General features: G+C 38.8%; 1 protein-coding gene across 1 annotated transcript; it reads right to left on the bottom strand.

Annotated features, from left to right (window-relative positions):
- Positions 1–12,622: 12,622 nt before the first annotated feature.
- Positions 12,623–15,311, bottom strand: rxfp3.2b (relaxin family peptide receptor 3.2b). Its single transcript, XM_030131940.1, has one exon. The coding sequence runs from the start codon at positions 15,167–15,169 to the stop codon at positions 13,967–13,969; it is 1,203 nt and encodes a 400-aa protein (XP_029987800.1). The 5' UTR covers positions 15,170–15,311; the 3' UTR covers positions 12,623–13,966.
- Between the last annotated feature and the right edge of the window lie 240 nt (positions 15,312–15,551).

A 15,551-nucleotide genomic window follows, 5' to 3' on the forward strand; every position in this document is an offset into this window, starting at 1 on the left:
AGTGTGACAAATAAAAACATGTTTTATATTTTAGATTCTTGAAACTAGCCACATTTTGCTTTTATTACTGCTTTGTACATTCTTGGCATTCTCTTGAGCTTCATGAGGTAGTCACCTGAAATGTTTTCCAAAAGTCTTGAAGGAGTTCCTAGTGATGCTGAGCACTTGTTGGCCATCTGCAGTCCATCTGATGTCATTTAAATGAGAAGGTGAGTCCAAACTTTTGACTGGTAGTGTATGGCAGGAAAATATTATTTAGCCTATATAACACAGGTGTCAAATATACGGCCTGTGGGCCAAAACCTGCCCACCAAAGGGTCTAATCCAGTGGTTCCCAATCTTTTTTAGCTTGTGACACCATTTTAACATCACAAACTTCTGGTGACCCCAGACATTCAAAATGGAGACTTTTTTTTTTTTTGCTAAAATTATCATTTTTTGTTCATGTAATAATTTGCTATACTATGTTGCAAATAAATGTTAATTTTAGACAACATTTAGTCTATATAATGTATATTATTATGAACGGAGGCAGAAAAGCCAGGTGTAGATTACTGCACAAAGTGAGAATTTGATTTCCCTTGGTCAGGATATGTACAGTCAGTCCAGCTTGGATTTACAAGGCTGACAATTCATACTGAACAAACAATTACTCAAACTATGAATTATGAAAGAGCTGCAGCATCTGAAACCGACCACAGTGAACATTTGACAGATAAACAGAACCACAGTGCTTCAGTTTCAGCTTCACAGTTTGTCATGTCTGTTATGTATTGTGATTGTCTCTGTCAACTCACCATATGTTATTTATTAGTAAGTTGTTTTTTTTTAATTTTTTTTCATCAATAACTAGAAATATGAGGTGACCCCATTTGAATTCCAGTGTCCCGATCCCAAGGCTTAAAAACACTTGTCTAATCCAACGCTTTCAATGAATTTGTGAAATGCAAAAATTACACTGAAAATATTAACAATCAAGGATGTTAAAATCATTTTAGTTCAGCTTCCACATGCAGACAAATATGACCTAAAGTGGGTAAAACCAATAAAACATCAAAATAACCTGGAAATAATGACAACTCAAATTTTCTCTTTGTTTTAGTGTAAAAAAGGAAAATTACCTGAAAATATTTACATTTACAAACTATCTTTTAATAAAAAATATGAATAACCTGTATAAATATGAACAACCTGAAATGTCTTAAGTTAAGTAAGTGCGATTTTAACAACATTCTGCCTGTTGTTCAATGTTTTGTGCATTTGTAGATCTACTGTGATCTGTGAGTTGTAATCACATGTGTAAATGATAAAATGAGGCATAATATCATTAAAATTACATTTTTTTTTCTCAAGACATTTCAGATTGTTCATGCTATTCACATTTTTAAGGAAACTTCGTAGACGTAAACATTTTCGTGATGTAATTTTACTTTTTTCATTCTTTTATTTTACTGGTCCAGCTCATTTTAGGTCATATTGAGCTGAATGTGGCCCCTGGACTAAAATGAGTTCGACACCCCTGCTATACAATAATGCTTCACCATTTAGCTCTAAATCTTTATTTACACTTTGCTTATGTGCTTCCTGTTCTTTTATTTTACTATATTTACAAACCCTGTTGCATTTACTAAGTCATCCTCCACTTTGTAAACATAAGCCATAGGGTGTATCTGTATGGGGTCTCTTTCACCTTAGGGGCTTTTGATGTAAACTACGTGACATTAACAAGCTCCATGTCTGACCTGTTCCAAAAAAAAAAAAAAAAAAATTCCATCTGTAGATTAAAAAGTCAGGTTGGTTTCTATCGATACTATGTCAGTGTCCTGCTAATGAGGGACAATTAGACGTTATAAGACTTAAGTGTCATGAGGACATCATTAGGAATCAGATAAAGGTCAGCACCAAGGGTGTTGTGCATCCTTCCACTACCACTTCCTTCCCAGGGGAAAGTTCATATTGATCGAACAGTACAACATCAATGAAAGCAGCTGATATACATGTGAAAGAGGCAATTTGTAAGATTTAGAATAAAAAATTGACTACATCTATCAGCACTAGGGGGCGGATATCACTGCTATCATATAATCTTCACATGTTGCCTGTAAGTTACATTAATACTTGTTTTGCTAACATAGCAACAAGAAAATAATCCATACATCAGCATGATTTCACGTTTTTTTTTTGATAAGGTTTCTGTTGTCGTTGTCAGCGTCGAAGAGATTGTAACCCTTAATTCTGGTGTAGTGGCATGCTCCAGTCTCTCGGTACGGTGGGTAATAAGTATCCTACAGTTGCGGTCGTTCAACATCTTTATTCTGCTCACCAACACGGCATGACAGTACATTCAGTTCCACTCAATGCACTAACACACCGGCACACATGTCGTCTCCCCTCACTCTCTCTCTGCGGACAACACTCGAAACACATCCCTTTAGAACAAAAACAGGTACCAATCTTCCCTCTTAAACAAATGGGATAGGCTGAACTAAATACTACACACATACACAAATAAAAAAATAATAAAAGTGCGATGAGTGATGATGAAATAATATTATACTTCAACATAATAAAGCCTAAATAATACTGTTGAATTAAAATTACTGACATAATCTAATTTAACATAATGTACAGCTCAACTTAAAACACAATCACAGTGTGAGTTAAATAATAAAATAATGAAATGTGCACTGTGTACGATAACTACGGTCACAATATGTTTGGAAATTCAACATAGCCAGTGTCTTTTCATGTTACACAGTCGGATCAAAACAAACATTCAGTTATTAGCATGTTTTGTAAACCCAGGGTACCATTATCACAAATGTTGCTACCATGGCAATGAATCACAAACACAGAACAGTCTAGAGCCGCGTAACAGAGATGAGGAAGTTACAAAGTCTAACACATGATATACGCAGCACAGCTGGAAACACACTATCCACTGTGTGAAACCTGTAAATTAATATTCTTCTCAATATCACATCATTGTAGTTCATGTACATCTGACTGGAATTACAATTGTTCGTTCTGTTAAATTAGTTTGTTGCTCATGTGTATTTTCATGATTTGTGATACATTTTGAGCCTCATTTTTCTGCTCAACCCTGGCGCTGTTGAAGCAAGTAAAGCACAAATATAAAAGCAAAGGTCAAAGTGGTAAGATGGCTTTCTGACAAATATTAGGATGGTAATCACATCCAAGGTAAGCTTTAACCCTTTCATGCACGAATTACAAGAACCTTAATCAAGATTTTTTTTTTGTTGAGTGATTTTATTTCTCTTTAGACATTAAAAAAAACAATGCGATAATTTTTTTTACTAAGCAATTTTTCATGGAGTTGCAAAAATGTCCACTCAGCTGGACACCATGCGTTTAATTTTTGAAGCAAAAAAACATGTATTTACTGTGAAAACTATGAAATAAAAACATTTTAATGCTGCTAATCAGATGTTTTCTCACATTTTAACATACTCTAATACTAGTCATTACTCACTTCATTGAGATAACGTGTAAAAAAAACACAAAAAAAACCAAAAAAAAAAAAAACTTTTGTTGTTAATTACAGTCTAATAACAATAACAAGGGATTGATTTACATTCAAATATGTTTGATCAAGTTTATCTAGAACAGCAAAGTTACAGTAATGTTATCAATTGTAGTGTATGGGATGATGCATGAGTGTCCAATGTGTTGGCTGATATGAAACTAAAACAACAAAATCCATGAATATACAAGAGAACAGCTGGAGAATAACTGTCCACTGGAGTGACCACTGTGCATGAAAGGGTTAATCAGTCTGTGTTTTTAAGGTTATAAGCAGCCTAGCCAAAAACAGTAACCACCTGGATTTAACCCTTTATCAGGCAAGTGACTATTTTTGGTAATCTCCGCATACATTACAAGACAGTGACACCAACAGTAACAGTGAGTCAACAATCTCAGGTCCAATGTGGTCTACAGGGTCTGTAAGGTCCATCTCTGCATGAACAGTGAGTGGACCTGGTTTGTTCGGTACCATGAAGTAATGGTACTAATGTAAGGAATGATGTTCAAAGGGATAATGTGGATGTGGACAGGTGTCTGGATCAGCACTTATGTAATTGTGATGCTCTAAAAGTGATGTTCTAATGTTCTAAAATACATGTACATTTCTTCTTAAATGTGCATTTCTTGTATATGTTATATTAACTTTTTGTATTTTCTTTTTTTGCCACTTATGGGTAAGGAACTAAATATGGTAACTTCATTGACCATTATTTTCTGGATGAAAAAAAATTGAAAAATTGCTCATCACGCTTAGTGCCTACAGTACAAGCCTGTGGGGACAGTGTCAGTGGTCCCCAGAGAAGTGGGTATACTCTCAATTTTTGCCTTTTTTTTTTTTTAAAGTAGTCCAGAAAAACGCCCTGTTTTAGAAACAGTGACATGTAAGACTACTGTATTTAGTTCACCCAAAAATCCTTCTGTGTTTGCTCATTATTATAAAGTTATCATGACTTGATCAGGAGCAGCTTGTAGGTATTACTGGTCACACAAGCAGCTGCATGAATGTAAAATGACTCATTCTGAAACCACCTTAAAACTTACCTCAGAATTATGTATTCCATGAAAGTAGGTTCTCTCAGCACATGCCACTCACTTGAAAGACATTTATGCTGTCTTTCTTGTTCGCATTTCCAATAATCACGCATCTTTCAACGAGACGTGCAGTGACTTGTCAATCAACTGGGGTGGCACTGGCGCCTGATGTGTCCAATCAGGTTCCAGAGGTGGTCAGCGCTAGTTAGCAATATTTTCCCCAGCATGACCCGCCCTACTCTGCCTCTGATTGGCTCATTAGTCCTCATGCCTAAAGGCGGCCACACACTGTGCGATTTTAGCGACGATTTCTCACTCGTGCAACTATTTCTGGGATCAGGCCAGATGTGCCTCTAATCGTGCTTCGTGCAGTGTACATGGGGTAAGGAGAAGCCATTAACACCTCACGACCAGCAATCGTGTGTTCGCAAGGAAAACAGAGCTGTTTGAAATCCTGCTCGCTCCTCGTGAGTGTATCGCACTGTCAAAGCAGTGCCACGAGTTGATGTGCCTCAAATTCTCACACTGTGCATGTGCAAATACAATATTAGCCAGCTATTGTAAGCTAATTCTAAGCTTACAGTAGCTGGCTATTGTCCTCGTGCAATTTAGCTGTTGCAGCGTACCTCTAGTTCCTGCTGTAGGATTGACAGCCCATACTGTCCACGTGTCCACGGCCCAGCAGTAGTGCTCACAGTTCACTACTGATTTACTGGAATTGAACCCTTAGTATTGACCCAAGTGAATGGATGATCTACTGGTAGTTTTGATATTTAAGTAGAGTTAACATCAAATACTTGATACAACACAGCTACAACAGCTTTGTGCTAGAGTACCCCCTTATTTGGAAAACTAGGTTAGCCTCAGTTTAAGCTAGTTTACAAATTATGTAGAGCACAAGGTTCAGAATCACACAACTGAAGACAAAAATGTTTCAGTAATGAAATATTGAACTAAATGACAGATGCTAACATTAAGAGCTTTACTAAGAAGTAACGTTAGCCAAAATGATATGTAATTTAAGGTATGATTTTACGCAAGAATATAGCATTAATTAATGTTACCTGACACAAATCCAGGTTTCGTTGCCTGGATTCCAGTTATTTCTACGAGTTGCAGCGATCCATCTGCTTCTTCTGTCTTTGGCTTTAGGTAGCCGCTAAAACGATAGCTCCGAGTGCTTTTTAAACCTATTTGTGCAATCCATGGCACAACAGCTCTTCCCCATTTTTTAGATTGTTCTAAAGTTTTCGCAGTATTCAAGCCAAAGCCGCTACTCATCTCCCTCTTTCTGCCACTCAGTGGACGGAACCGCAGTGGATTCCGCTAGTGGTGACGTCACATGCATACCCTCTATTTGGGCAACTCTGACAGAAATAAATGATTACATCACACCTTTTTTTCATTTTTAAAACACAAATCGAGGTCCTTCAGATCTTCTAGGAGATGGTCAGTAGTGGTCAGTCAGTGGTGCTTTTACACATATGGATTTCCCACTTCAATCATGACCTGCTCCATTGTAGGTTTGCAGTGAGTTCCCAAGTAAACCGCTGTTTTGATACTGAAAACCCAAGGTGGAACTCATCGTTACCTTGCTAACATCTTAATCCTACTGTCAGTATCATTACATGTTACAGAACTATTGCCTCACAGCCAAACATTATTCCTTTACTCTTTTGTCCACCAGTCCTGGCTCTCATTTTATTTCCACTGATTTCTTTTTTTTTTTTTAGCACTTGTTTCCTTTGCCACCAAACTTCTCATGTTGGGAGCAGGTGGAGGTGCTGGTAAAGTTCTTCACTCATTGCATTTACTGTTCGCTGTTGCATTCACACCTCCATCTAGAGACTACCTGTCATATCACGCAACTGACAAGAAGTTGGAATATGCCCTCTGGAGAGTGCCCACTTCTTCCTCTGATGTTTGACTGAAGGCAGACTGGACACTACACTAAGTAACCATGCCTCTTTAGGAACAAAATAGTTTTTAGCAAATCCACCTTAAATCATCAGATTTCACAGACTGTCCCTGACTGACCATCTGCAATTCGCTTCATACTGTCATTTAGAAATGTTGGTAGTCCCAGAAAAAAATATTCCTATTTATACACACCAGTAAACACCTTTGACCAGATGAAATGATCACGTACTGACTCCCAGTTACACTTTATCTATCAAGAATAAATCACATTATCAGTCATTTCATAAGAGGGAAAAATACATCCAACTCCAACTTCCAACTCTGTGGACAACAGTTATCTTAAAGATTCAACTGTTATATTAATGCAGACATGTTCTTTCCAGTGATATCATTGTTTTTATGGTAGACCTTTCCACCTTTATGTATTTGGAATTTTGGTGTGGAAATATTTCTATATTTATAATACCTCATAAATGAGAACATTTCTTTTGTTCCCACAGTAGCATTGCAACATGAGAAATAAACACCTACCTTTAAAAGATCTGATGTTTCTTTGTGGAACTACACTGCCTCTGAAGCACAAATGAATTTTTGTATCAGCAAATATACAACTGTGAATCTTCTACAGAAGTCAAAGACATCTTATATCTTAAAACAACTCCTGATAATTTCATGCATCTAACAAACACAGTTCAAAACCAGTGACTTCTTGAACTTTGCGTTATTTTTTAGATGACTGTTTTTTTTACAATAAAATCAGCATCACACTCCATTTTCAAAGCCTCAGTTCATCAGGCTGATATATATTTTTATGGTGTTTAGGATTAATAACATTATTCTCTGAGAATCTGAGATGGTTGGGAGGCCTCTGTTGGGTTCCCATGGACTGACCCGGTTATGTGATGGGGATGATGATTAGTTAGATGATAGGTGCGATGAGTTCAGAAGCAGCCTCTGCAAGACAATACAATCATGTATTTGTCATAATGTAGAACAGTTTTTTCTTCACAGCATATTGAGAAGTTTGGTTAATCTTTGAATGCTTTAGTCCCTTAGAAAGTCTCTCACTAGCCCACTGTCACTGGCATCTCCATGAACTGTTACTGCACTTTGACTATAGTCAAATAATGCAGCACAGTGTGGCTTTCAGTTGGTCCATATTTCTTTTAACATGAATAATTTTCATTGTGTTGCCACATGTCTTGCGTTATCTAACTGTATTGCACTATTAAAATAGCACCACAACACAATAAAATGATGTCTTGAATCATGTATTCTCTTTTATTTTATTTGTTTCCCATGTTATTGTTGCAAAATCTAACAAAACTTAACTCACAATTTCAATCTTCTCCACATATATCTGTCCAAAGAGCGACAAAAAATAACCTCACTTACTGCATTTTCAACACTGTTTATTATTAACATGCACTGTCCCTTTCACATAAACCAATAAAAACACGTATTTCACCTCATTTAATGGAAAGAGAGAGGCAGGGAAAATTGCTTCTGTCTTTTGTGTGACTCATAGATACTGAAGACTCACATTTGTGTTGCTGAATTCATAACACAGCCGCAATACAAGGATACACAGTGTTATTATAGAGCCAGTCCTCATGCTTTCTGCTGTTTATATGGTTTATTGAGAGTCAGACACTTCTCCATGTTCTTTACAGAAAATTCAAAAGAATCTAATTTGCCTCCTTTTGGAGTTTGTTGGCGCGTGCCTTCATTGATATTATTTACCACTGACCTATAGTTCCTGTAATATTTACATGATTCTCTTCTTTTGCTCTTCTCTGCCCCTTCGAGAGGAAGTTTTCAGAAGATGAGGTCAAAAACTGTTGAGGGCAGACAGACAGAAGTCAGTGAAAATTATTTTTTGTGCGTGACTACCCACACTAAATCAAAAATAATGAGGCCTACCAAAATATGGGCCAGTAATGAAAAAGTAAATGTATTCCCCTCTCTGTCTTGTTCTATAGTCTGTGCATAGTAGGAGTAATATAGTAAGGATAACGCATAACTGCTTAACAGTTTTCCACACTTGTTCATTATCGTTTTATGAGATTGCAGGCCGGGTTTCCACTGGCCAGATTGGCTGCTGGCAGTGTTGTTGGTTGTGCTGAGGCTAAGCATAAACCACTTTAGCGGATAGCCGGCAGACGGCAGAATTCACCAACTAAATTGTCTAATCTCATTCATACAGGTATAGGTCTAATTACAAATGTGGTCCTTCACAGATGATAGTGAAGACAATGGGCACATGTTTAAACATAAGCTCTTTATCAGCAGTTCTTTTAAATAATGAATTAATGTTGTGCCTAAAGGTTTTATAGTCTGCCCAATGTGCATTATGTTTGCATTACTGAAGACCCTAGAGCTCCACAGGTAGCCGTATGTGTTTTCTATTAGTCTGGCCACAGTGGTCTCCATCCATTCTGACTAACCACCATAAAAATAACTAAGCCTGTAATTTGCTGAAAATCATTGTTCTCAGCATGGTTGGATAAATCCACCAGGGGGGCCTGGGGTGAAAATTACATGTGGCCCCTTGTTGACCCCCTTCCTTCTTCTGCTCCCACTCCTTCCATTGCATTTTATATTTTGTAGGCTGCACAAAGACCAGCAGCCAAGAGTACATCTTTATCAAGATGCATTTGTCTGTTAATTTAAAGTGTTTTAATTTTATTACCTCCATGTTTTCATTGGGGTTTGTCTGTTTGTTTGTCTGTTAGCAAGATAACTCAAAAAGTTATGGACAGATTTGGATGATATTTTCAGGAAATGTTGATACCGGCGCAAGGAACAAATTATTAAAATTTGGGGGGGGGGGGGGTTGATCTGCCTTGGCAGAGGTCTGCGCTCTCTGAGTGAATTTCTAGTATTTAAAGATGAATGAATTGCATTGTTAAAATAAAATTATGAATATAATCGGTTTGGTAGAATACTTGTAAAATCTTATATTTATTGTCATTTACATGCCTGATTGTTGGACACTAAGTGGAGGAGTTCAACATTCATTAACACCGAAGGTGAAAGGGTTGACAGGAAAATTATCCAGCCTCAGTCATGGACTTTTCCACAGACTTTTTCTGCATGTGAATGATTACTAGCACTCTTTTTGCGAAGGCTATTGATGCTGGAGTAAAAATGTGCCTCTGGAATCATCATAAGTCTGTGAAAAATCCATCATAAACTGTATAGAAAACAGTGGAATGCTGTTCAATTTGTCCATGATTAATGGTACAGTGTACTGTTGTGTTGTAATGGGACCTCATGAGCAGTTTTGTGAATTGTTATGTTGTTGTTATGTTTTTGCCAGCGTTGGTTTGTCTGTCTGTCCGTGTGCAAGATAACTGAAAAAAGTTATGGACATATTTGGATGAAAATTTCAGGAAATGCTGATACTGGCACAAGGAACAAATGATTAAGTTTTGGTGGTAATCGGAAGGGGGGGGGGGGCACTGATCTGCCTTGGCGGAGGTCTGCATTCTCCAAGTGCTTTTCTAGTTACCTCCGCCAAGGAGGTTATGTTTTTGCCAGGGTTTGTTTGTTTGTTTGTTTGTTTGTCTGTCTGTTTGTCTGTCTGTTAGTGTGCAACATAACTCAAAAAGTTATGGACAGATTTGGATGAAATTTTCAGGGTTTGTTGGAAATGGGATAAGGAAGAAATGATTAAATTTTGGTGGTGATCGGGGGTGGGGGGGCCCACGGGGGGGTGGGGGGGGGGGCACTGATCGTTAGTGTGCAACATAACTCAAAAAGTTATGGACAGATTTGGATGAAATTTTCAGGGTTTGTTGGGAATGGGATAAGGAAGAAATGATTAAATTTTGGTGGTGATCGGGGGTGGGGGGGCCCACAGGGGGGGCCACTGATCAGCCTTGGCGGAGGTCTGTGCTCCCCGAGTGCTTCTAGTTTTGTTTATTTTTGACAGATTTGCCACTGCTGTTTTGTGTTAGTTCTAATGTAAACTACCTATTGGTGCAGACCAGAATATCTCTTTTGTCAGTAATTATCTACTGTACTTTTGAAAACTTATTTTGATGTGAAAAACCTTTAAGTTTTTTAAGATTTTTGTTCTCTCTTAACACACACACACATATATATATATATATATATATATATATATATATATATATATATATATATATATATATATATATATATATTTATTTGTTAATTTATTTATTCTTGTTTTGTGTTTTGTGAGGAAGAAAAGAGCTTTTTATTTAAGTTTGGTGTGTCCCTGGCCTCATGACAGTGTTATAGTTATAAAAACTTTGTTGAATTTTGTTGCATTTTGGCACAGCATCATACAAGGAGTAATGATAGTATGACCTTCAAAATTTAGTGTGTAAGATTTCGGAAGATTTAGTTGTAGGATATAAAATTCAATAATTTTCCTTCAACGGGAAATAAAGTTTGTTGTGTTTCTGTCACTTGTGAAAAAAAAACCCAAAACATTAATATACACATAGGATGATGTTTACTGTACAAGAGTCCATCATATTGTGCGACCATTTTTCTACAGTAGATCAGACCAGACTTCTGCTTCGACACAAAGTTTCAGTGATAAAAAAGCATTAAAGGTTTTGTACTTCAGTAAAGTCTGTGTTGACATTGTGTACTTGAAGGTGGTTGGTTTTTATACAAGTGGACTGCATGTGTAAGCGCCTTTCCACTGAGTGGTGCAGTTCAGGTTGGTACAGTACAGTACGGTTTAGAATGATAAGGTCTGGCCAGGTGAGTATTTTCACACCCAGTCGTACTCTCCCTTACTTTAGGCCAAATTCTTAGTGTAACTTCATAATGATGTGATGACAATGAAGGTGACACAAATAACAACAATGGAGAACATCCAGCAGCAAGGAGTGATGTTGTTTTCTGTCACCCAATCAACAAACTGTATTGGGTGATGCCAGTGTAACTCCACCCTATCTGTGTCGTCCCCTCTTTCAACAAAAAAGTGCCAAGAAATGGTACATGTTGGTTGTTAAGGCCATTTTTACAACAGAAACACACAAAATAGTGTACCAGAGTGGAACAGCATTATAAGATGTCTAGAGACACATAGAAGAAGACAGGAGTGAGCATAAGGATTCTCGCAGACAAGCAGTCTGAGCCCTCTACACAGACATCGATGTAAAGTGGCTGTAATCGTAGATGTCCTAACAGAGACAGGTGTTAGCCTAATGATGGCGTTATCTAATGGCAGCAAATGGCAGCACCCAGCACTAAACCGACTCCAACACAAACGTCATATAAGCACACAAGTATGTTCAAGTATCCTTGTTTGAGAGTTAATATCCTCATAACCAAACACCCAAAACAGCCCAGCAAGCTCTAAACAGCCACTAGGGTTAGAGGAGGATCTCCAAATTCACTACCGCATGCCAGAAATTTGTGTGCAAAATTTAGTCAAAGCAGTAACCTTTGATGATGCCCTGGTCGTCTGGGACTCATATGCAGATATTTATGCAAGTAATACGAAAACATAGTGCATTTATGTCTCATCACAAATATATATTTCATGATCATACAGACTGTTGTGTCCAGGAGCGTGTTACTCATCCAAAAGCATCTGTAAACAAGTAAGTGTTGCAATTTACAATACTGATATATAGTGATATCCCAGACTTTTCACATTTTAGAGCATTGTATTTGGCTTTTAACAAATAATCTCATTTTATCTCAGGTCATTGGAGAGGATTTTGAAGTGGTGTTCTGTGTTACAGCATTTCTTGTACCAACACTTACAGCAGCACCTTTGCTCATAGATAATTTGTGCGGTGCGTTCCTGATCTTGTTAGCGGTTGAAGAAGTTCTGCACAAATGCAGAATGAGAAAATTCATACCCATTAATAAAAGAACAGAGGTGTGAGTCTGTCTACCATCATTTTGTCAGTGTGGGATGTTTTCTAAAAACATTATTCCTTTTTTCTTTCCAAACCGTCAGCAGCAATCATTCCTCTCGCTATGTACTCTATGTGCCCTGAATTTTAACTTGGCTTGGCCCAGTTATTCCAAGTAGTTCAAACTGGGGGCTTTGGAATTATTTATTCATTTGTTTTTACATCATTTCATCTGTAATAAGTCAATATATAATGTTTCCATTGCAACATCAAATCAACAAAATAGCCTTCTACAAATGATCATGAGTGTCACCAGAGTCAAAACAGCATATCGAGAGACAACATATTTACAGAAGATTACATTATCACATCAGTTATGTGCTCCTGCCACAAATATAAGGGTGTAACAGAGAGGAGAAGCTGATACCCATTGAGAAATGCTTCATTTTTATGAATGGCCTAGTTTGAATATGTGGCAAAGATACACAAATCTGCAAATCTAATGTATCCTCTAAATGATTCTTTTTGTTGTTCATGCTAACACATCTACAGCTAGGCAAAAACATATGTGTTGTGGCCAGGCCTGGGAGTGGGAGATATTGCTCATGAATATTTCTACTGATCTCTATAGAAAATGTGTAGGCAACGAGAACGGAACGTGTTGCATGGAAGTTTACATCTATATTCAATCAGTTGGACTTGTGATCCTGTGTCCTCAAGGACTGCTTTCATCTCTTTAACTACACACTCATTATAATAAAGCTTTTATATCACATTCTGCTTCTGTAGCAAGTTATTCTTTCTATTGATTTCTTTTTTCTAAATTTCACCATCTGCATTGTGAAATCTGAATATTTGCCATAATTATGTTCTCCACACAATTTTACTTTTACTGAATGAATCACTGGAAACAAAGGCACAAAAGAACAATCACAGACACAGCAAAAAGCTGAAACACTGAAGCACCTCCTCGTTACTGATGCTGTATTCATTATTTATTAGTTTTTTCTCAATCAGTTCCTAATTATATTCAGATTTTGTTCCTCATTAATAGATCGCCACATTTTTATGAATGGAATATCAACACAGTGTTAATACTGGGTAGTTTTCATCATATCGTGGGAATGTAAGGAGTACTTATTATCATTCATGATGCTCATGTGGTGGCAGATGTTAATAGAGGTTTTTTATTAATCTCAACCTTGCTCATCTCAGACCTGTCTAAGTACTGCTACTCTTTTAATCTAATTTAAAAGTGACATTTATACATATTCATAACCCATTTACCAGAGAGCATCATAAGTACTGACAGAAAGACACAAAGAGACACAGTGTGATACCTTCAGTGATGGAGGAAGTCATTGTATAATAAGTACAAACATGTGCGGTGTGAACCCTGGAGCACACAGTAAATGTGGAGCACATCCCACTGGGTAGTCCATAATGAACTTCTGGTTTTCAAAAGCTAAAAAGAGATTTGATTTTTTTTTTTGTCCAGCAGGTTTGAGGGTTTACTCACCCTTCAAATCAACAGAACTAGAGACAGCTCTCACATATTTACTTTGTGAGTTAGTCACTGACTTTGTAAGCTGCTCAAAGCTGAGTCACCCAAGTCAGACATCCATTTGGACGAGCACCAGAACGGGCGGTGCCTCAGCCACTTTGGCCTTACGAGGCAGCAGATGAGACAGTCTCCTAAAGGATGGTGTAGCATGCAGCAGGAGCTCCTTTAGACCTGCCCGAAACTCCCGGCGAATCAGACAGTAGAGCACAGGGTTGAGGCAGCTGTTGGTGTGTGCCAAACACACAGTGAGGGGGAAAGCGTAGGCTTGAGCATTGTAGAAAGCCTTGCTGAAGGGCACAAGGTCAAACTTTATGAGCACTCCCCATAATGTCAATGCCTGATTGGGCAGCCAGCACAGAAAGAAGGACAGAACCACAATGGCAATGGATTTGGTCACTTTAGAACGACGACTTTGCCGGCCCTGCTCAGCCTCTGGGCCCGCTGCCCCTGTGATGCGTCGGCTGAGGATGAAGCGCAGTAACAGCAAATAGCAGACAGTGATTATGATCAGAGGGATAAGGAAGCCCAGAAGGACCTTTTGCAGCTGGTATAGACCCAAAAGCAGCTGTGGATCCCAGTTGCCTGATTCTGGAAAGCGCACCAAGCAAAGCTCCTCATCTGACACCTGGGCACTAGTGGAGTAGATGGCATGAGGCAAAGTGGCCAGCAAAGAAATAACCCAAATGCCCAGGCTGGTCCATTTGGCCCGAGTGGCTGCAGCCCTGCGGCTGTGCATCTTCAGCGCAGAGGAGATGGAGTAATAGCGTGCCACACTCATAGCTGTCAGGAAGAATACACTGGCATACATGTTCATGGTTGTCACAGAGCTGATGATTTTGCACATCACCCGGCCAAAAGGCCAGCGGAAGTCCAGGGCCGTGTCCACGGCCCAGAACGGCAAAGTCAGGACAAACTGTAGGTCTGTTATAGCCAGTCCCATCACAAAGCAGTTGATGGACGATTGCTTCTGCCTGTATCGTGAATGTAGTAAATACAGTGCCAGTGAGTTCCCTACCAGCCCGAGTGCACACACTATAGAGTAGACACATGCTATCATCACACGCACCACAAGACTGGAGCTGTCTCCTTGAAATTCCATGATGGATTCCTTGGTGAGGATCTGCAGCCAGCAGTGCAGCGACAGGTTGCTGGTAGAACCTCCGCTACAGTTGTCAGTATGGTCCTCCTGTAGTATCTGCTGTTCACATGGCTCAGGAGCCAGTGTTTGGACTCCAGTGTCATTCAGCTCCATGCCTGCACTGTCCTGATCACATACCAGTGGGCTCACAAAAGTTTGGTCACAAAAGAGAGAAAAAATATGAGTGCAGATTGCATCTTGAGCAGTCCTATTTATCTGTCTCCCACAGTGGAATAGATGCTGTCATCTCCCACGGCTCTCTCTCTTCCCTCTCCTCTCTCCTCCACTACTCGCAGCTCTGCGCGCCACAGCCGTTTATAGTCTCCACATGAACGCGCAGAGGTGAGTCGCGCGTTTGACGCTTCTTCCCTCAGCAGCCTGATGATTGGACCAGAGCGAATTGAGGCTCTGATAACCGCAGCCACATCAAAGTCTCCAGGCATGTCCGTCAGGAGTGAAGCTTAATGTATTTTGACACGACACCGGCACCTCCTAC

Source organism: Sphaeramia orbicularis, chromosome 4, assembly GCF_902148855.1.
Source record: "Sphaeramia orbicularis chromosome 4, fSphaOr1.1, whole genome shotgun sequence".
Classification (NCBI taxonomy): Eukaryota; Metazoa; Chordata; class Actinopteri; order Kurtiformes; family Apogonidae; genus Sphaeramia; species Sphaeramia orbicularis.